The sequence below is a fragment of the Macrosteles quadrilineatus genome, unplaced genomic scaffold, assembly GCF_028750875.1.
Source record: "Macrosteles quadrilineatus isolate MER2022 unplaced genomic scaffold, UCM_ALF_1.0 Scaffold_7__1_contigs__length_78375512, whole genome shotgun sequence".
NCBI classification, from domain to species: Eukaryota; Metazoa; Arthropoda; class Insecta; order Hemiptera; family Cicadellidae; genus Macrosteles; species Macrosteles quadrilineatus.
The window spans coordinates 30,237,519-30,259,450 of NW_026542600.1; the positions used below are offsets into that span (position 1 = coordinate 30,237,519).

Genomic DNA, 21,932 nt, shown 5'->3' on the forward strand with positions numbered 1-21,932 from the left:
TCTCGTGAGTGGTTAAAGAAAAACAACTGATATTTTGTGTACGGATATACTATGGTTTTACCTATCTTTTGGTGCCTTATGAAAATTTTTACCACTTATAGGGAACGTCCTGTGGAGGATGCAGTAAAAAGTTTTAATGGAAGCCTATGGTAAATGATACATCATTTTAAAGGCCATTTCTTTCTGAGTAAGGAGCCACAAGTTTCATCTCAAAAGGACCACCCTAGCAAAAATGGCGACTGTTTGCAATTTTAAAAACCACTTATAGGGAACGTTCTGTGGAGGATGCAGTAAAAAGTTTTAATAGAAGCCTATGGTAAATAATACATCATTTTAAAGGTCATTTTTTTCTGAGTAAGGAGCCACAAGTTTCATCTCAAAAGGACCACCCTAGCGAAAATGGCGACTGTTTGAAATTTAAAAATTCCGTTCCCTATAAGTGGTTTTTAAAATTTCAAACAGTCGCCATTTTTGCTAGGGTGGTCCTTTTGAGATGAAACTTGTGGCTCCTTACTCAGAAAAAATGGCCTTTAAAATGATGTATCATTTACCATAGGCTTCCATTAAAACTTGTTACTGCATCCTCCACAGGACGTTCCCTATAAGTGGTAAAAATTTTCATAAGGCACCAAAAGATAGGTAAATCCATAGTATATCCGTACACAAAATATCAGTTGTTTTTCTTTAACCACTCACGAGATATAATGTTGGTTCCAGACATTTTCAACACCCTGTATTTTCACTACTATGTAACTACTTACATGGTAGGCCTACTTATTACTCCCGGTATAATAATTTTGTCGGTAAATATTAGGAAATTCAACCTTAAAATCCGGACTTAATGCGGCTGAGGCACAGCCGGTATTTTTGGGAACTTTTGTCATTTTCATCAACTAGTCTCACTGTGCTTAACTGTGCAAAATTTCAATTTAGTCCGGATTTTAAGGTTCAATTTCCTAATATTTACTGACAAAAAATTACACCGGGAGTAATAACGTAGGTACCACTTAAGTTTTTAGTAGTTACATGGTAGTGACAAAATAGTGAGTGGGCTTTAAATCATAATACTAACAAGAAAAATGATTGTTAATATGATTGAAAAATGAATATCCCTTTGCCTGACTTACTAAAAATATATCCTAAAAATTTAAGATAGATTCCCTATTTAAATAACTTTAAATTTAACGAGTACCTACTAGGTTTACTGCTATAGGGAGGGTATTAAAGTGTATATTTATGTTAAATATTAATAGCTTAGTATAAAATAAATCAATTTGCCAAGTTTGATAAAAATATATCCATAAATAAGCAAACTGCAACAATTTTATTTTCCTCCATAAGAATAACATGGGAATTTTTTTATTTAATACTAACTTTTATTATTTATCTCAATAACCATTAGAGATAGAGCAACCTTGTAATATAAAAAAGATGTATTTTTAGACGTTCTTTAACTTTTGTATTTACAAAAATTCTCTAATACCAATAGTTTGTGAAATATTGTCAAAAAAGTGAAAATTGGCCGCCATTTTCCAAGATGGCGGCTGAAGCACCGCAGGGATTTATGGGGACTTTTGAAATTTTATTTATTTAGGCTTACTAAACAACTGTGCAAAGTTTCCACTTAGTCCGAATTTGTTAGGTCGATTTTCCTAATATTCTTCCACTAATAAGGACTTTTAAATATTGATATCAGATACGTACTTTTCCACAATGTTAACAGTATAACTATGGCATATAATAATATTTTGCAAAAAAATGTTTTTACTAACTTTTTAGGTATTTTAAGATTGTCATAGAAAAGGCGTAACGGTACGTCCAGAGTGCACGCCAATTCAGATTCACAATCAGATTCAGATTTTTGGCGCGTGGTTAATCTTTATGTATATCTATATGGTTAATTAACGTGTAAAATTATAGCGCCTGAAACTGTTGTGAAGTTACAGCCAGTGAAAAATGGAGTTCAGGATATTATATATCTCTTTTCCCATAGCTAGAAATGATAGAGCTTCTTTCTATATTGCGTTGAATAGAGCCCAAAACCACAGAAACGTATTATTAAAATTGGACATAGTATTGTAAGAAACTGATGTTACCTACACAAACAAAACAATTTTCCTGAAGAGCGTTTAGTAGTAACTCCAAAATTAGGGATAAAAAATTAAATATTTTACTATAAAAACAAAAATTATTTAATTAATTAGTATGCGTACGAGCAAAATCTTAATCGGAATTCATTCTGGTAGGCAGGTGCCTGCGTACGGGCTCGGAAACCAGCACCCACTACAGCCACTTCCATTTGAATGCAACTGCCATTCCTGCCGCTGAAAATCTGAATCTGGATCGGCGTGCACTCTGGACGTACCGTAAGTGACACATATGTTGTTGTAACTTAATTTATAAGTCATTAATTTTTTTAAACTTTTACATCTGTAACATGTTAGTGTTAAGACATACTAAAACATTAGCACAGCTCAAAGTGTTATATATGCTGCTTTAACAGTTTAATCAAAGGTTGAACATTGTCAAAATCTTATTTTTGCTCTCCTGTAAAAATTGATTGCGCTTACGCCCTTATACGTTGAGACCCTCAAATTGCTGTGCTTGCTGACTGAAGTGACAAAATATTTTACGACTAAAAAAAAAATACCTTCATCATCCCTCATGTCTGTGTCAGGGAGAAAACTTGCTGTGGTGTCTAAGGAACATTCTGTTGAAGATGGTTCAGCTAGTTCGGGAATTGGCGGTACTAGAAAAAATAATTGATTTCTTTTAAAAACCATACCACATAAATAAAACCGGTTGAAATATTTTTGTTCAAAACTTGGACTTTACTCCTTACAATCAATAGATTCACTGAAGATTTATAATAAACAGACAAATAAAAAAAAGGACAAGAAATGTACAATAACCAATAAGTAACAAATAAAACTAGATAAATTAGCCTCAAACAAACCTAAATGTACTGTATTTCCAATTAAAAAAAAAAATTTATTACTTAACATTTAAAATCTATGAAATCTAAAATAATTACAAAAAGATATCACTATTAAATTTTTGCATCACACTTGTAGGCTCAACATATTCACTGTAAGTAAATAAATGGATAACACTTATTGAGAAATAAAAAAAAGTTTTATATGTATAAACCTCAGGGTGTAATATTATCAGTGTTGGGAAGTAACGACGCTACAGTACACGCTACTTTTAAGATTTTGTAGCTTAAGCTGTAGCACATTACATTTTTTAAGTAGTTGTATCGGAATTTGTCTACTTTTCTCGCTACATTAACATTGATTGAGATAGTGATTTTTATCACAACTTTACGTGAAACAATCTTTTAAAACTGAAATTTTCAAGAAAATTAGGCCAACTACTTTCTTGGCTTCATACAGCTGGTAGCAGCCGTTGCATTACCTATTACAACGTTGCGTGGACATGGAGGCCATTATCTGAGTTTTATCCATATTTTTGGCTCTCATTTCCTTCATTTGCTACTCTATGATTACTGTCAGATAAAATAAAAACACTATAAGCAGACGGCATTTAAACTTTACTGGTGACAAGAGAAGCTATTGACTGCTTGCAAGTAATTGACATGGGACATTAGTAACCAATTTAGTTTTTTTTTTTTAATTTTATCGATAGTTTTAACTTGGGTTTTAATGGAAACCAACATTAAACCTTAAAATAATGAGAAAGCCGGTCTATTAACCTTTGCTTCAGCTGTTTTGATTGTGGTTCATCATCACAAGCCCTTCCTTGGTTGGATTACAAATATTTTTCAAAGGTATGCTAAATTAACGAACTGGAAATTACCCTGATGAAATTTCAAGTGTGCCTAGACTCAGACTGCATAATAATTGTAACAAAAAAATCTCCATAAAACATGAAACTTACATTGAAAAAATAAAATAGCATAGTTTGCTCCTTCTAACAGCTCTTGTCAAGGACTATTCCTAAGCTATGCTATTGGATCAAGACAAATACCAAGTTCAATTAATAGGAATATATCTGTTTAGTCCTTGTAAGAACAAGCCTACTAGCCAACTTGTTACATAGCAAAGTAGGCCTACATGTTATTTTTACTTTATAATTTTCAACATGTTGAAATTAAAAAGCCGATTGCAGGATAAGTTGCTGAATACTGTTTTGTGCACCAGCATTTGTTGAACCACAATTTGTCCTATGCATAATGACAAAGGGTGATTTATTGACATTAAATAGTGTTATTCACATTCATAGAATTTAACTTATCACTATGGTTAAACGTTATAGCAATGTCGTTTTTAACATTAAAAATAAGAAAGGCAATTAATTAACTCCAATTTCAGTAGGCTAGGTTCTGTAACACAAAGAGTATTTAAAATAATCGTTTTACAGTTTTATTGTTTTTTAGTTAATATAAGAAATCTCTAAAAGAATGTACATTAAAGAAATAAAATGAGCTTTTTAAATATTGTTTGGTTGTATGTCCTTTGAACTTAATAAAATTTACATATAAGATGTTTAAAAATAATGCAATATTTAACAATAAGTCCTAAATATTATGGAACACCTAACTATTTTGGTTGTGGTGTAGTAATGTTAGGTTTATGATGCCAATTAAATAAATGCAAATTAATAGATTAGATAGATTGATAGAAATTAATAGATGCAAATGAAATACAATCTAGGAATAAATTGTTTTCCAAGTAATGGTAGATACAATACCGACATTTTGTTGTTTGAGTGTTTGTTCAATAAAAATGTAGTTGCAATTTATTTTACATTTACCTAATGTGCTTGGAATAAAATTGACGTATTTGGAAAAGTAGCTAAAAATTGTAGCTATAGCTACATTTCATTGTAGCTGTAGCTAAGCTACTTTTTTGGAAATGTAGCAGTAGTTGTAGCTAGCTACATTTTAAAAGTAGATTCCCTAACTTTGAATATTATACAGGATGTCCCGGAACTCTCTACCAATATTTTAGGGCATTGCTCCTGGGTAAGAAACATACCTAAATATCATATTTAAATTGTCCGGAAGTCCTTAGTTAATCACACAGCCGCCATTTTGTTTTTTTCAGTTATTAATTTTTTTCTAAAGATTGGTTAAACTTACGAAATTGAAACTTTGCACAAACATTTATTACAACTAGACAAAGCTACCAAAAAATTATGACGATTTTTCCAATTCATAAAACAAAATGGCGGCCATTTAAAATTTTTGTAAAATCAATGATTTTTGAGCTATTAAAGAAACAAAATTTTAAATTGCCGCCATTTTGTTTTATGAATTGGAAAAATTGTCATAATTTTTTGGTAGCTTTGTCTAGTTGTCATAAATGTTTGTGCAAAGTTACAATTTCGTAAGTTTAACCAATCTTTAGAAAAAAATTAATAACTGAAAAAAACAAAATGGCGGCTGTGTGAGTAACTAAGGACTTCCGGACAATTTAAATATGATATTTAGGTATGTTTCTTACCCAGGAGCAATGCCCTAAAATATTGGTAGAGAGTTCCGGGACACCCTGTATAAATGATTTTCTCAATTAGGCCTTATTATGCTTTTACCTAATTATAGAGCTAATGAGTATATACTTACATGTCAAGCGCCACTTTTCCCTTTGAACTTTTATAGGTGATGGATCTTGAATAATCTACAAACACAATTCATTGATAATAGTTAAGAAGCCATACAATTTTTTTATTTTGTTGATAGCCTAAGTGTGAAAACAAACAAGTTAAAGCATTAGAATATAATTTATTCATAATTTATTGCCACATACATATTAGGGTGAGTCGAAAAAAATCAATAATACAGGGTGTTTTTAAAAGAATGCCGGGATTTTAAATGGTAACTGCTTGGATACTTGGATACTGCTTGGATCAAGGTAGCTAAACGTTTTATACGTCAAATTAAAGCTAAAATAACTAAGTTTTGTTTACCGTGCAGCAAGGGCGGAAACTTTGACCTTGGTATGCGTAAAACAGTTTCGGCGTGATAGGCCGCTATTGTGACTCATATGTCTGACGCCAGTCGCCAGTACGACGTTTACTGCGCAACAGAAGGCACAGATTGCAATCTGTGGTTCGCAGAGTTTATATCCATTGCTAAATTAAACTTAATTTAAATCTACTTGATGATAAAGAAACTTTGAGCTGGTTTAATGAGTTTCGTTTCACCGAAGTGTTTTGAAAAGACACCCGGCCGGTTAAAAACAAACGATGACATAGTCGATGAAATCCTACATTTCTACATCATAAGCCAGAAGAAATCGATTGCCCGACGATGTCTTCAGTTTAACGAACCTAAATTGGTTACTTTATGATGTTATCTATAAAAGATAGAGTCTTTGTGCCGAAAAGATTCAGTTAAGACATCAGATAAACATGCCGATCGCCCTAAGCGTACAGACTTTGCCAGTTTTACGCTCATATAAGATTGATGAAAGTCTGAATGTTATTAAATCATTCCGAATTGTATGAAAGAATGAGAAAAAAACTTTATTCTTTTCCCTTCGATTTGACGTTTAAATCGTTTAATTATCTTGAATAGTCCCCGAGCAACGACCGTTTGAAATCCCGGCATTCTTTTAAAAACACCCTGTATTTTGTACAGTTGTAATACCTTGAAAAAGTTGCTAAATTGTAAGACCAAAACAGAATAAAAATATTGGTTGTTATCTTCCGGTCGCACATGTGCTTTAAAGTTTGAACACAAAATTAAAACTCTTATTTTATCAGAAATTTTTACAATTTTTTAATTTTTGATTTTTAATGTGTAATTGTTGAAAATGCCATCTACAAGACACTAAGAAGGTCGGTAACAAAAACTCGACGGCCCCAAAAATTCCAAGACCCATTATATATCAGCTGGGGAGGCTTTAGCTACACCCTCAAGAAACCCAGTCAATACCGTCACAAAAGCTTTGCTTTATTTCAATTATGAAAGGAGAGTCTGTAATATTGGACTGTGTTAACCTCCCAACTTTTGCGTCAGCCAGTTGCCTCACCATGGAATATTCCGTCAGCCATGGCTCAGTCCACCAGGCCGACCAGAAAAAATTCATGAGTAAAAAAAATCCAGGTAGTTCAGTTTGTGCTTTCCATACTAAAATTTCCAACGTGTTTTGTGCCAACTCTCGCAATGCTCTTTTAGCGCTAACACAGCTCGCTATTTTAGTTATCAAAAAGAGCATTCTCAGTTAAAGAAACAAAATTTATGTTTACTGTAATACTGCCTGACACAAGTATTCAATTTTTATATATTACTGATTAAATAATCCAAAAATTAAAAACTAATTCTTAAACCTGCAATTGATCAATAACTTCTTTAAAATGTGATATGTCGATACCAACAATTTTTAAATCTCTGTACAGACACCTGAAAAATAGATTCTTAATACTGCTCATTTCAATTTTACCAAATTTTCCGTAATAACAACTACACCAACCTTTGTGTACTTTCATATAGTATGTAATTTTGGAGTTATAGATTGATTCTCAAGTGACCTACAGAAATAATTAATGCGAAATTACAAAGATTGCACGTAGCCAATTTAAATTTTAAACCCTTCTAAACAAATTAAATACATACCACGTTAAAGGTAAATGAAGATATTACAAAATATAGAAAATACAACTTTCTAGAAGTGTGCCATTTTGAAATCTTTGGTCAAGCCAAACTCGAGGTTATATCGTGATCATTAACACTCTCGTAGAGACACCATAATCTTTTTCTGCGATAACTGAAAAATCCTGAATATCTCACTCAGCAACAGAAACATCACCACTGTCTTTCGTGGTAGTAACCAAATTCTGATATTTTTCAGCGGTAACGGAAACATTATAATCCTCTTCCGCAGTCACGTTAACGTCATCGTCTCCCACGGTCACGGAAACGTCATCGTCGTCTCCCGCGGTCACGGAAACTGTCATCTTCATGCGCGATCGTGGCAAATTGAAAATTCCCGGTAAAATACAAAATTCACGCATAACTCCCGGTTTTTTTCCGGTTCAAAAAATTCACGCATAGTTCCCGGTTTTCCCAGTCAGTGGACACCTTGCTCAGTGCTAGGCCAGGCCAATGTTCCTAGAAGTGTAACGCGCGTTGCTGGAATTTGCTGAGCTCAGCTCAGCGAATCGCTCGATGAAATCAGAAACCGCGCAACTGCAGTTTGCCTAACGCCCCGATTGATCGTTAGGCAGCAGCACTATGCAATGTTGCACCGACAGCCGCGACATTGATTGGTGTTGCCCATTCACGGCCAACTTGACGATGGACGGACTGACACTCAGTTGAGTTAGTCTAAATTCTAAATTCAATTTGGTCAGTCATCTAAATTTTCGCGTCGCCTTTCCCCATAGCCTCCTCGGGAGGCTATGTTTCCCCATTTTTCTAAAATGCATTTTAACATGGAAATCTGTATCTTAACCTTAACATTGTAGATTTAGACAACTTATTTCGAAATTGTATTCTCTCTTTCTTGCCAGTTAGTATTTGTGATCATAAGTTATTTGTATTTGTAAACTAAACAAAAATTAATTATACAACAAGTCGAAAGCTACAATTTGTTCTTGTTAAAATTTTAATAAATTACTGTTCGTAGCGAATTCTCTTTGTTTCATTCGGCTACCTGTCACAAAAGCAATGGGAGAACTATTTCAGACCCTGGACATATAGCAGAATCCCTGAATATATTCAATAGCCTATCAGTATCAAATAAAATTGTTCCACAGCAATATACAGGGTTAGGCAAAAGTCTGGAACCCCCCAGTTAACTTTTTAATGCGTTACAGTAGGAAAACCAAAATTAGACATAAGAAATTGCACTTTTTGATTTAAGTTAAAATTTTGCCCCAGCTTCTAAATGAGGTATTTTGGGGGCAGCCCTGAATTTTCAAAAGTAAACACCTATCATGTGACCCCTCATTTTAAAGGGTTTATTAAGAGAAATTGAATGGCGAAAACCAGAGGTCAATATTGCACCCCTAATCAAAATGGCGGCCATTTTAATTATTAAAGATGAGCAAGCATTATAAAGTTAGGAACCCCCCAGTTAACTTTTTTAACGTGTTACAGTAGGAAAACCAAACTCGGCACATATTTACAACATAAGATATTGCACTTTTTCATCAAAGTAACAATTTTGCCCCAGCCCCAAAAAATGGGGTATTTTGGAGGCATCTCTGAATTTTCATATGTAAACACCTATTATGTGACCCTCATTTTAAAGGGTTTATCAAGAGAAATTGAATGGTGCAAACCAGAGGTCAATATCAAAATCCTAATCAAAATGGCGGCCATTTTAATTATTAAAGATGAGCAAGCTAGATAAAGTCTGGACACCCCCAGTTAACTTTAAAAAAATTAATATTTTAAAACTAGCCAAAAGGTGAATTCTCTTTTTTTATAAACGTGTGCTGAGTTTAGTTTTCCTGCTATAACCTGTTAAATATTAATAGGGGAAATTTCAAAATGACTGCCATTTTGATTAGGTGCGATATTGACCTCTAATTTGCGCCATTTAATTTGTCTTGAAAACAATATAAACAATATGATAGGTGTCGACCAATCCCTTATAATAATACAACTAGTTGAAATTAATTTTTGTTTAATTTATTTGTTTATAAAATGTAAGATTATTAAATGGCCAGAACTACTACATTAAATGGGTTTTGAAGGTCAAGTTCTGAAGTGAATTCAAGAATTAATTTATGCGATTGTTGCTCGTGTTTTCGTTTGTATGCATTTTGTAAATTCTAGAATGACTTTGTAAATCCTAGAATGACTTATCAAAATGTATACACTGTAAATAAGAAAAACGGGTGAAAAAAGTTCTGTGTGGCAAATTTTTTTTATTTGTAAAGACTTCAAAATCGCCAAGTTAAAACAATAGAGGACTCACCAAGAGGAATGCACAAGACTCCCTCTTATCCGGACTCCTCGTGACCGAGGCCCCCGGATAACGGTTTTTCCAGGTTAAACCGACGTCCCCAAAAACTTGTTTAAAAACGGACTGTTTTAATGTATACTGTATACAGTATTTGACTTAATTTAGGAGAGCATTGTATTTAGACACATGATCACTGGTCTCAAATCTCTCCCACGAGAACAGTAGATTCTGTACTGCCCACTTCCTGCCGATCTAATCCGGTTAAACCGATGGGCTGATAAAAATTGTCCGGTTAAAGAGATGTCATTTCCGCCGAGTGTAGGATATTCTTACGGCGTCTGGATAAGAGGGAGTCTACTGTACACGCTCATTTAAAATTGCTAAAAAGTTAAACTCATTAAATAATGTAATCTTGTGAAAAATACCTAAATCCCAAAATTTGATCAAATCCCTGGGATTGAGACCCGTAAATGTATCACAAGTTTTCTTCTTAACTTACCAAAATTAACACAGTGTCATCCACCTTCTCAGCATTTTTTCTTTTAGACTTTTTCTTCCTAGATCGACGTTTCTTCCGATTCACTGCAAACGAAAGTAGAAAAAGAAAAGCCATTCATTAATAGATGTATAGGGTCAGCATTTCAATCAACAAATATGATTAAAATAATCTCATATTCAACAGATGATAACAATAATAATAAAGAAGATTTATTGTGGTAACACTTTCATTACAATATAATCATACATAATTACACAGGCCTACTGAATAGTTCATCACAGGGGAATATATCTCTTAAATGTAACCATAATACACCAAGACTAGTTGTTAGACTTCATTGCGGGTGATAGCAGTAATAATAGGAAGCATTCCGATTTGAAATGCTAAAAAGAAAAGTAAAAAAAATTATTTTGTCCTGCAGGATATCCTGAGTGCTTTCTAGAGCTTTGAACCTTCAATTGAATAAAAGCAATTAAAACCGTGGAACAGTCTTTGTATAGACTCCTGGATTTTATCAGTCCCTTAAAAGCACTCCAGGGATGAAATTTGATTGTGGCTAGTTCTAGGGATTTTGTGAATACAATCTAATCTCTCATCCCTCCTCCTTGGAATTGACAACACACTTCTGGCATCCGAACAATAGGACTTGAAAACTGTTTTAAATTGAAAAATTAGACACAATTACAAAGAAATATAGAATTCACGACTCTGACGACCATCGCTTGACCCTCGCTTGACCCGATAAGCTACTAACGATATCAATGGTAGCTTGTAAACATTGACAACGACCACTACCATGACGACGATCCCCAACATGCTGTCGACGATGGAGAGCGAGATCGAGATTAGACGACCCGCTGCATTCATAGGCTTAGTAAACATGGCCTGACAGTTGAGATGGCCGAATACCAATTTAAACTCATAGTAGCGTCGCTGGGCTGCGCAAACGCTTTTGCTGATATCAGAAGAACCCGTTGAGAAGCATCGGTCACCCGGTGAATCCAACGGCAATAGAGGTAACGAGGGATACTGTCTCTATTGGCTAAAGAACTTACATTGCTGTGCAGACACAGTGGCTGGAACCTTATCCCATGTATAGAAATTAAATTAGAAATTGAGGAGGTTGTGGCTAGCGTACGGGTTATTCTTGAGCATTTCGTTGAACAATGATACAGAGTTCATTCGATGAAATCTAGTGGTGCTGGCAAAGATACCGGTACACAAACCCAATGCCCGGGGAAGACATTCTGTCGCGTCCAACGCCCTTCAGACCAACGATAGAACCCAAACGAACTGCCAACAGCTAACCCGATGCCGTACAACATAACCATACCTCGACAGTCTCCCCACCAGTCGCAGACCAAGGTGTCGTGTTACGAGTTTGAGAACAGACCTACTAGTGGTCAATTTCAACCAGGATCCACTGACATCATGAAAAACCCGCCTTCTCAACCTCGTCACATCGAAGTAACCCCAACCTGTGGTTCACGTGCGAGAGAAAATACACTGTTGTTATGCAACCGGGTCCACAAATGCAACCTGCGGTTTGGCGGCAGAAAGGAACTGGTCTTGTTTTTAAATGTCCGGAGGCCTACTTGATGGATCTGGACAAAGTGGTTAAAGCATTACCATAAAGTTTTTTATTTATTCAGATCTGAGGTGAATTTAAAGTAAGTAATACAGTAACTATAAATTTGAAACTACTGAAGTATAAAATCATTTTTTGACTTCTTTTCAAAATATTTTAAACTACACTAAATATTACAAGTTTTAAAACTTAATTAAAAATGATTTTTTAATAATACTGATGCTGCCTATTAATTTATTAATTTTATATTAATACAAAATAATTTTCCTAAATGGGCGAGAAATTAAGTCAGAGGATGGCTACCAAAAAACTTTTATTCCCAATATGCAAATTTCTATACACCATTAACAGAATTTCTTTTTATTTATTTTAGTTTACTTTATTTCTCTTTCTATCTACATTACTGATCCAGTTTTGGCTTGCAAACGTATTATGTTTCCCTTAATGTCCAATATTTGGAAAGGAACCAATCCAGTCCTTTATACCTTAACGACAATGGACTTATAAACAGTGACAGCAGTATCAATTTGTTCCTTATGGGGTCTTCATACAAGCTATGTTTGTACTTTGAGGGCCCTTTCCCTGCCACTACTATGAACACCAAATGTATGGACAAAATACACACAAGTGCCATAAATAAAAACATTAAATTACTGTGCTTACTGACACAGTTTACAAGATATGGTTTTTTAAAGAGGTTGTTAGTCTCTTTTTAACCTCGAACTTTGCCATCCACTAGGCCTTGGACCCGTGCTTAGAAACTATCCAGTTTATTTTATGATAATGTAAAAACAATTATTTACCTGGCTTCTTACTGTGGTCTGCCACTGGTACTGAAGTGGAGGATTCCTCACTAATTTCTATTTCCAGGGCTTCAAGAGCTTCACACAATTCACAATAGCAGATAGCTTCTGCAAACATTGCACAATAGAAAACTTACAATGTTTCTGATTCGTTAGATTGACCAAAATTAATAAAAATCTCCTGTGGGAAGCTCATACATAGACATATTTCATCTACACAAAACATTCTTTATAAAGTAAAGTACACAGGTAAAGAACAGGTTTTCATCAGAGTGGTGTATTAGCAAAAAAATATTGTTAAAATAATTCAAATAAACTGCAGTAGGATATTAATGAATATTTTAACAACGCTTTAGGTTCCAAATGTTCTCCCAGTGAATAGTAAGTATATTTTAGGCTATCAATTATTTTATTTTGTCTTAGATCTTTTAATTGAGTAACATTAAAATCGTTTAGATACAGAGGTACTATAATCCCTAATACTCATAGAAAGAAAGTGTTAAGGCTGTTGCCCCATAGAATACTTAAAATGTCTCTGATTTATTAGATTAATCAGGGTGTCCACCAGGCAAACCAGAAAAAAAATCATGTGTAATTCCATGTAGTTTAGGTCATACTTTTCATACCAAACTTTCCAGCGTGTTTTTGCGCCAGCTCCCGCAATGCTGTTTTTTTTGCGCTCTATTTCAGTGATTAAAAAAAACATTCTCAGTTAAAGGAACAAAATTTGTGATTACAGTAATATTGCATGACATGTATGAAATTTTCAAATTTTATGCTGATTAAATAATCAGAAAATCTAATTCTTAAACCTGCAATTTATGACCTGAAAAATAGATTCTCAATACTTACTACCATTTTTTTTTATGTTACCAAATGTTCTGTAAGGATTTGTACACCAACCCCTGTCTTTATGTACTTTCATAAGGTTTGTAAATTTGGAGTTATGGGTTGTTTTTCAAATGGCCTACAGAAAAATTTAATGCGGCAATTGAAATTCCAAAGAGCCAATTTAAGTTTCAAACTGAAACGTCATCGTCATGCACGATCGCAAAATCACTAACATATCCCGTGGCCAAGTGGACATCACTATCATCTCCCACGTTCACGGAAATGTCATGCGCGATCGCGGCAAAATCACTAACATATCCCGCGGCCATGTGGACATTAGCATCGTCTCCCGCGGTCACGGAAACATCACGTGAGATCACAGCAAAAACACAAACATATCCCGCGGCCGTGTGGACATCACCATCGTCTCATGGAAAGTTGGACAGTTGAACTTTTCGCGGTCATGGAAATTTCATCGTCGTCTACGCAAACATCATCATCGTCTCCCGCAGTCACGGAAACGTCATTCTCATCATGCATGATCGCGGCAAAAACACTAACATATACCGCGATCACAGAAACTTCATCATCCTCATGCATGATCGCGGCAAAATCACTTAAATATCCTGGGCCATGTGGTCATCATCATATATCCTGCAGTCACAAAAAAACGTCATAGGCGATCGCGGTAAATTGAAAGCTCCCGGCAGTAATAGAAAATTCTCGCTTAATTCCCGGTTTTTTCCGGTTTTCCAGGTCGTTAGACACCCTGTTAATCTATCCTATAATACAAGTAACGTTTGCACACAATTCAATTCAAAACTACTTTATTCATCTCTTGAACAAAGAAATACATTGAATAGAGTCAACAATTGCATGTAATAGTTATTGAATACATTTCTTACATAACAAAAAAATTTCGTAGACTTTTTTCATAATAAAACAAAGGTAAAGCCAAACAAAATTAAAAGAAATGTACACTAAAACTGAAGACACTAAAACAAAAAATACATATGTTGTATTTATTTTTAACAATCAAAGACTATTCAACTCTTCAAAAGAATAAGTAGCCTTGCTGATGAAGATTTCTTTAAATTTATTTTTAAATACTGTATTGTAAGTCTCTGATTTAATTTTAATTGGGAGGTTATTATAAAACTATGATCAAGTATACATGGTTTTTTTAAGTTTCAAGACTATGCTGTCCAATTGCAAGGTTTTCCTGATTTCTGGTGAAATAATTATGACTATCCCAAACTAGTTCCATATCATGAAGCCTGTCCTTTACTGAAAAAAAATGTTCTTTTTCAACAGAAGTTCCAGAGTCAAATGGATATAGTTCCAGAAATTGCAGATAATTCTAATGGTTTTCTTTTGCTTTTTTAGAATATATTTCAAATTGTAATCACTAGTTGCACCATAAAGTGAAATCCCAAAAGATATATTTGAGTGGATAATATGAAAATAAATAACTTTTAGGGTTTGTTTTTCACATTACGGTTTCAATCTAGATAAAGCATATAATCCTGAGGTGATTTTAACAAGTAACTTTTCAACGTGACAGTTCCATTTCACAGTTTTATCAGTTTCCAATCCCAAGAATTCAATGTTGTCCTTACTAAGGATTTCTGAGTTTTCGAGCTTAATGATTGGTTTATTTTGATCCCCTGATTTTCGAGTTTGAAAGTTGATAATTTGTCTTATCTAGATTAAGAAGCATATTATTAGAATAAAAAAAAAATTAACACTGCTATATCGGAATTTGCGTTCAATTTCATCGTTTGATTTTGCAGTAATTTTCAAATTATTATCATCAGCATATGGGCAAAGTTCACTCAAAGTCAGAAAGTCTCTAAAGTAATAAATGTAAAAAAGGGCCTAAGATGGATCCCTGAGGCACTTCAAATTTCACATCTCTAATACAAGATCGGTAATGAATTTTATAGTTTTTGTTGTTTTGGTGAATTATTTTTACAAACTGTTTTCTGTTGGTAAAGGTAAGACTTGAGTAATTTTAATGCATTGTTCTATATCCCTAATTTGCTAAGCTTTGAAAGTAAAAGGTCATGTGATATTGAATCGAAGGGTTTACTTACTTAAATAATAATAATAATAATAATCCTACTACTTTTAACAACGATTTCAAAAATGGCTCAAATGATTTCCTCTAAATTGATAGAAATATCATATTTTCAGGCTAAAAACAATATCCATGCTAACCTCTGCTCTGGGAAAATTAGTTTTTGTTAAAAACTTAGAATGGAATTTAAATATTTTTAACATTGGTCTTATGAGTATCTAGGTACCAAAGACAGTTTTACGAAGATGTAAATAAACGAATAGTAATATACGCTTAAAACAAATTAATCAGTAACATATGCTTATAAGAAATTGTCTACAGTACAGTAGCAAATTACTAAACACAGTAGAAAAGAAAGGCCACTCCTATGAATACCATTTAGCATTGGTTAATACGCTTGGGGTGTTTTACTGTTTAATTAAGTAATGGGATGATTATGACTGTCCAAAACCGTAGAGTATATTACCGCAAAAGATTATGCACTAATGTTGAACTAAAAGTCTTGAGGAAAAACCAGGGACGTTTTGTAGTTTTTCAAACGATGATTTGCCGGAATGAGTGTGTTGTTTGACGATCCCACGGATTATAAAATAGAAACGATTTGAATCATAAATAAAACAGATGACCCGGAAAATTAACATGTTTATATTATTATTTCAATGCAACTGTCAAAAAAACGCCCGGAACACAAATATTTAAAGATAAATAGTATTAGATTCCATCCAGTGATGTCATTCTTTTATGTTGCTGATACCTACTGTTTCTGTTCTTGTATCCGTGAACGATCCCATTGTTGCGACGTTCCCGACTAACAGGCCGCAAACAAAGAGAAAGTACCTAATTCCGCAACTTGCAACAATGCTGCCCAACAGCCAATGTTAAATATTATCACAAGTTTGTTATTGAACTTTATTATAGAAATATTTAATGTAGATTTTTCGTCTAAAATTGATCAACTAGTAATAAATAGTAAACTAAGGCCCTGATAAAAACTTCATTTTTTGTTTTCTTCAAATTGAAAAATCTACATAAAAGATTTTTTTAGAGAGAATATTCACAAAATTAAAGGACTGATGTTAATATGTAGGTACTCACCCTGAACCTCAATACCAGTGTACGAGGAAGGAATTTTTAAGAACGGTATAGCGTAAGGATGGTCATTATGCTGACCACTTGAAGTAGATCTATTTAACCGATTTTTCTTTTTTCTCTCGGGTTCATCTATGATTAAAATAAGGCATGACAATGAGAGAAAATAAAAAGATTAAAACCAAGAAAATCCATTGAAAAAAGGAAGAAGGAATGAAGACTATAAGGGAGAATTTGAAAGGAAGGTTTGGAGAAAGAATTGTATACAGGCTGGCAACTTGAAAAATTGTTGAAATTAGGCATAAAAATTATACACAATTACAACCAAAAAACGCACTGTAAATCGGCAGACGAATACATCATTATTCACAAAAAACTGGTTTGTCCAGGAAAAAAACAACACAGCATATTTGTGAAGAGAAACCACTGCAATCAAAATGATAAATGACTTAAATCAACCTCCTAAAATTAAATGTAAAGAACCTATCTGGAAGGTTAATAACAAATGTAATTTTAGTGGACAGTAATTTAATGAATGTGTTATTTAACTTGTTTCAGTAAAATAGACCACGAGCATGCAAATATTTTTAAAATTATTCATAACATTATCACCACTCAATAATGAGTTGGTGGACCTCTTAGTAAAAATACATGCATTATTATAACTATGGTTAGTCACAAGCATTTACAAGCTGTTAGTAAAAACATATTCACCTAACTTAGGTTAAAATATACCTTGAGAGAATCATCCAAGTGACAAGACAATGTATGGTCTCAGTGGTGCTTTACCTAGAAAACTTACAATCAATATTAAACACCTTTGTATAGTAGTAAACTAATTAATCTTACTACCTTAGGATAACTTAAAATAAATGAAAACACTGAATAGCAAATATGGTTGAGTCTGTTGGCGAGTAACAAGTTACAATAAGATGCAATTTTACCAATGTTGTACCCAACAATTTCAAAATAATACCTTTTAACCAATATACAAATGTGCAAATCGGATTCATAGACATTAACTAACCCTGAAAATCAAGTAAAGTAAAACTGCTGTATCTGTTCCAATAGGCGGTCAGAGGCAGGCCTAGTAATCCTTCGCTGGTGTTGTCGGTTTCTTCCATCAGATGTCCCTTCTTTTGTTGCCGACTTCGACTTATATTTAACTTCTTCACTTCCAAATTTTCAGAAAATCTGTTATCGTCTGTGTTGCATGCAAAAACACACCACAACACGAAAACAAAAACCAAAATATAACAAAAGTTTGAGCTTGTACAAACAACAAATAGGTAAAAACATTATTTGATGAATAAATTATAAAATTGAAAATATTCTAAAAATGTAACAATAAGTTTGACGTCAGATTGAAGCTTTAAAACAAAAAACTGTTAACGTAATGTGTTTTAAAATGATACAATAATGTTTCTTTCCAACTCATTTTACTTTATATTGTTTATGGGTATTATTATTGCCTATATGAAGTGAAATATTTTTTTTACAACTGCAAAAAAACAATAAATTATAAAGTTAAGAGTTCAAATAATTACCTGTCATAAATTATATATTAACAAGGCTTGGTAAACAGGGATTTCAACTAGTTCAATGAATTTGGAATATAAATCACAATATAAAACCATGTTGACTTTTAAAACAGTTGCAAAATAGTCACAAATAATAATGGGATAAACTATTACAAGATTTAATTTATGTTAGGTTAAAATTTTTATAATAGAATTGCTTCTCAGTGGTATGTACAACAAATGCATTTTCTTTCCAATACTGAATATATAATGAACAGGCTTTGCAGTATTACATTGCGATATGATTAAAATGTCAGATATTACAAAGAAGTCAATCCATTTTGTATGGATAAACAAAAATGTCAAAAAAATTTTGAATTTAAACACATATTTAAATAAAGATAAGATAATACGCAAAACACTAATAAAATTGCTAATTTTTCAGAAAACTGGGCTAGCCATGTCAGTAAGAAGTGTACACAATTACAAAACACATTGCTAATGATCATACAAATCTAAGATTTGGTGGGTCGAAACTACCACTCATGCCCTCTAGAATATGAAAACAAACTTAAGGTTGCAGAAACGATACCTGTTCCCACGGATAACTGTCCTGGTGGAATTGACAAGACGCTTACATGTTGAACTGGTGTGGAGGGATAAAGCATTGCTCCACTCTCTACAGGTCCAACACCTATCACAGTCAAAACTTGTGTCAAAAAACATTATCAACAAACATGATTAGCCACATTACCGAGTTTCTTAGTCCAAGAGGTTTCATCCACTTTCATTAATACTGATGTGCTCATTGACTGTTATCAATTATATCCCAGATCAATAATTGATCCTCTCAGATTCCAGAAGGATTTAACAACTTTTATCAATAAACTTATCCTCATTGTTGTCGTCAATTTTCTCTCAGACCAATAATTGATCCTCTATGATTCCAGGAGGTTTTAACAACTTTTTATCAATACACATATCCTCATTGTTGTCATCAATTTTCTCTCAGATCAATAATTGATCCTCTCATATTCCAGGAGGTTTTAACAACTTTTATCAATACACATATCTTCATTGTTGTCGTCAATCTTCTCTCAGATCAGTAACAATTTCAGATTCCAGGGAATAACTTTTTTTAACAATCCTCATTTGCTCAGTAACTGCCCTCAATTTTTTTCTCAGTCAATAATAGATCCTCTTAGATTCCAGAAGTAATCTTCTCAATCTATAGCAATACTTTCAAAACTGCCTACTCTACGATCATTCATCGTATCTTATCTTATCCTTAAATTATACGTGATGATGTATGTATGTATCAGCATCAGTAACAGTAACAGCTATACAGAATCAATGTATCAGTTACAGTATCAGTAAATAAAATAATTATATTAATAATGTACAAGACTCAGGATATAAGGAATTATTCAAGGTCTGAATGATGTAAATGAAACCAATTTTATGTTTGCGCATCCATTTTTGTTTTGTTTTTTTTTTGTTTTTTTTTCATGTGCTATTTATTGAAAATATATCATTACAGTTTGAACAAGCATCTTAAAATTGAATTTTTAAATTTTACAGCATTTTCATCTTAATTTTATTATATTAAACAACTAAGTAACTCAAAAATAGAAGATTACAAGTTTAAACAACTTATAAACAAGCACCTTACTTACAATATTTCATGATTCACATTTCAGAGCATTAATAATTGGGTCATATTTTCCCTAAGATCGTAAATCTAAATTGATATACTGTATTCTAAATAAATAAAAATGCAACTTTCAATTAGTGTATTAATTTTTTTGGGTGACATCCTAGGTGTGTTAAAAAAAGAACGTACAATTATTTTCCATATATCTGTTTACAAATATCAACACAAAACAATAGGACTATTTTTATAGTAAATTATAAACAACTTGTTACAAAATGACGGAGCTCTTTACAAAATGAAGAAGTTATTGACATAGTGTTTTTACTAAATCATTGAAGTAGGCCTACTGATTAATGTGATGACAACAAATAAAAGCTAGGCCTTCTTGTATATAGCTATGATCATTATTTTTACCATAGCACTTCCAACTTTTTAACATTTCCTAATTTAGCTTTCAAATTTTTCCTGCATATTTAATACAATAGAGAAAATGATAATTTTCAAATTTTCACTTTTTTCAAATAATTTATATACATTTTTTATAGATTAAGGTTTAGTATTTTTACTAGTTAAGTATACATATTTTATGTGTTCAAATAACAGTATATTACATTCTACATGCCATTCTAAATTATATGCACTTTTAATTGATTTATATTAAGCTGGAGGCTTTAAAATTTACATTTTTGATCATTGGTAACAAAATCTATTTATGAAGAAACCTGACCGCAAATTGTAAATTTTAATAGGGTTCAAAAATCTTTTCTGGGGCAACATATAATGCAATAGCCTTTTATCTTTGAAATATTATGATTGTGTAACTCAAGTTATTAGATAAATAAAAATAAAATTGACAATAAATTAAATTTGTTAATTGAAAATCAACACTATAAAAATATTTACATCAAATAGATTCAAATTTTTAATAAATGTATCCTAATTAACGTGTTTTGTCTCATGTTAAAAATCTAACTAACAGAAGGATCAGCTGTTAATTAACAATTCACATTTAAAACGATTATAAAACAAGTCGGTCAGCATCACTGGGTCTTTGGAAGCTCTATTTTTAAATAAATCCATGGCTGGGGGGGTAGGGGGTGGCAGAATCAATAACACGGCAGAACTTATATTTAACATATGGTTTGAAGTACTTACCTGTAATTGTCTCTAGGCTAGTTCATACATATTTTAAATAACTTTAACAAAACAAAAATAAATATATGCATAGTACAAACGTAAATTCTTTATAGAGACCTTCATAGTCTAAATTCACTACCTTAACATGCAAGTACGCTACTTTGTCAAAATAAAATATATACTATAAAATTAAAATAAACAAAGCATTAAAAGCAGTTGTACCAAAACCACGCTCACACATAATACGGTATATTGAATGAGTTAAAGAAATGTGTAACTTTTTCTCTTAGTGTGTATATATCTTTGTGTAGGCCTACACAGTGTAGTTAAGTCTGACTTAACATGTTTTGGTGAGTGATGTAAATAAATAACTATCAATCAGCTCAATGCAAGTTAAAAACTCAATCTGGAATCCTAAAACTCTCTTGAGAAACTCAATGCCGATAACATGATTTCCAATTGGTCTAGGAACAGATAAATTTGAAAAATAATTTTACAACCTCCTCTTACCAAAGGTGTAATTCATTATTGATGAAACAACACACAACAAAAAAACTAAAACAGACAGACAAAGTTGTGAAGCCACGTTTAATCTACAGCAATCACCTAATGAATATGCATTAAGTTGAAAATTCATGAGGAAAATAAAAGACTGAACCCCAGATTTTAATGGTTTTAACCAACAACCAATAATTCTACCTTTCTACAAAAGGACCAACTATCTAGTAAAGTTCTGACAAATGAGAACAGGATGGGTAGTGCCTTGTAATAATTATTTAAATAAAAACTTAACTTTTTAAATAATCAACATTAGTTCCCTAAATTTTGGTGTCTCTTGTTTAGGGCTTTT

The 21,932-nt window shown here is 32.7% G+C and overlaps 1 protein-coding gene across 4 annotated transcripts in view; it reads right to left on the reverse strand.

Moving 5' to 3' along the window:
• LOC128997777 (uncharacterized) overlaps positions 1–21,932 on the reverse strand; it is a 106,631-nt gene that overhangs the window by 44,681 nt on the left and 40,018 nt on the right. For 2 of the 4 annotated variants that reach the window (XM_054423459.1, XM_054423458.1), the window contains exons 2-5: positions 12,772–12,879; positions 10,381–10,463; positions 5,588–5,642; positions 2,651–2,749 (exon numbers count right to left, since the gene is read on the reverse strand). In XM_054423459.1, the coding sequence (XP_054279434.1) occupies positions 2,651–2,749; positions 5,588–5,642; positions 10,381–10,463; positions 12,772–12,879 (345 nt within the window). Of the gene's footprint in view, positions 1–2,650; positions 2,750–5,587; positions 5,643–10,380; positions 10,464–12,771; positions 12,880–17,798; positions 17,976–18,883; positions 18,986–21,932 lie in introns of all 4 variants that reach the window. The other 2 variants (XM_054423460.1, XM_054423461.1) reach the window with 2 other exon arrangements.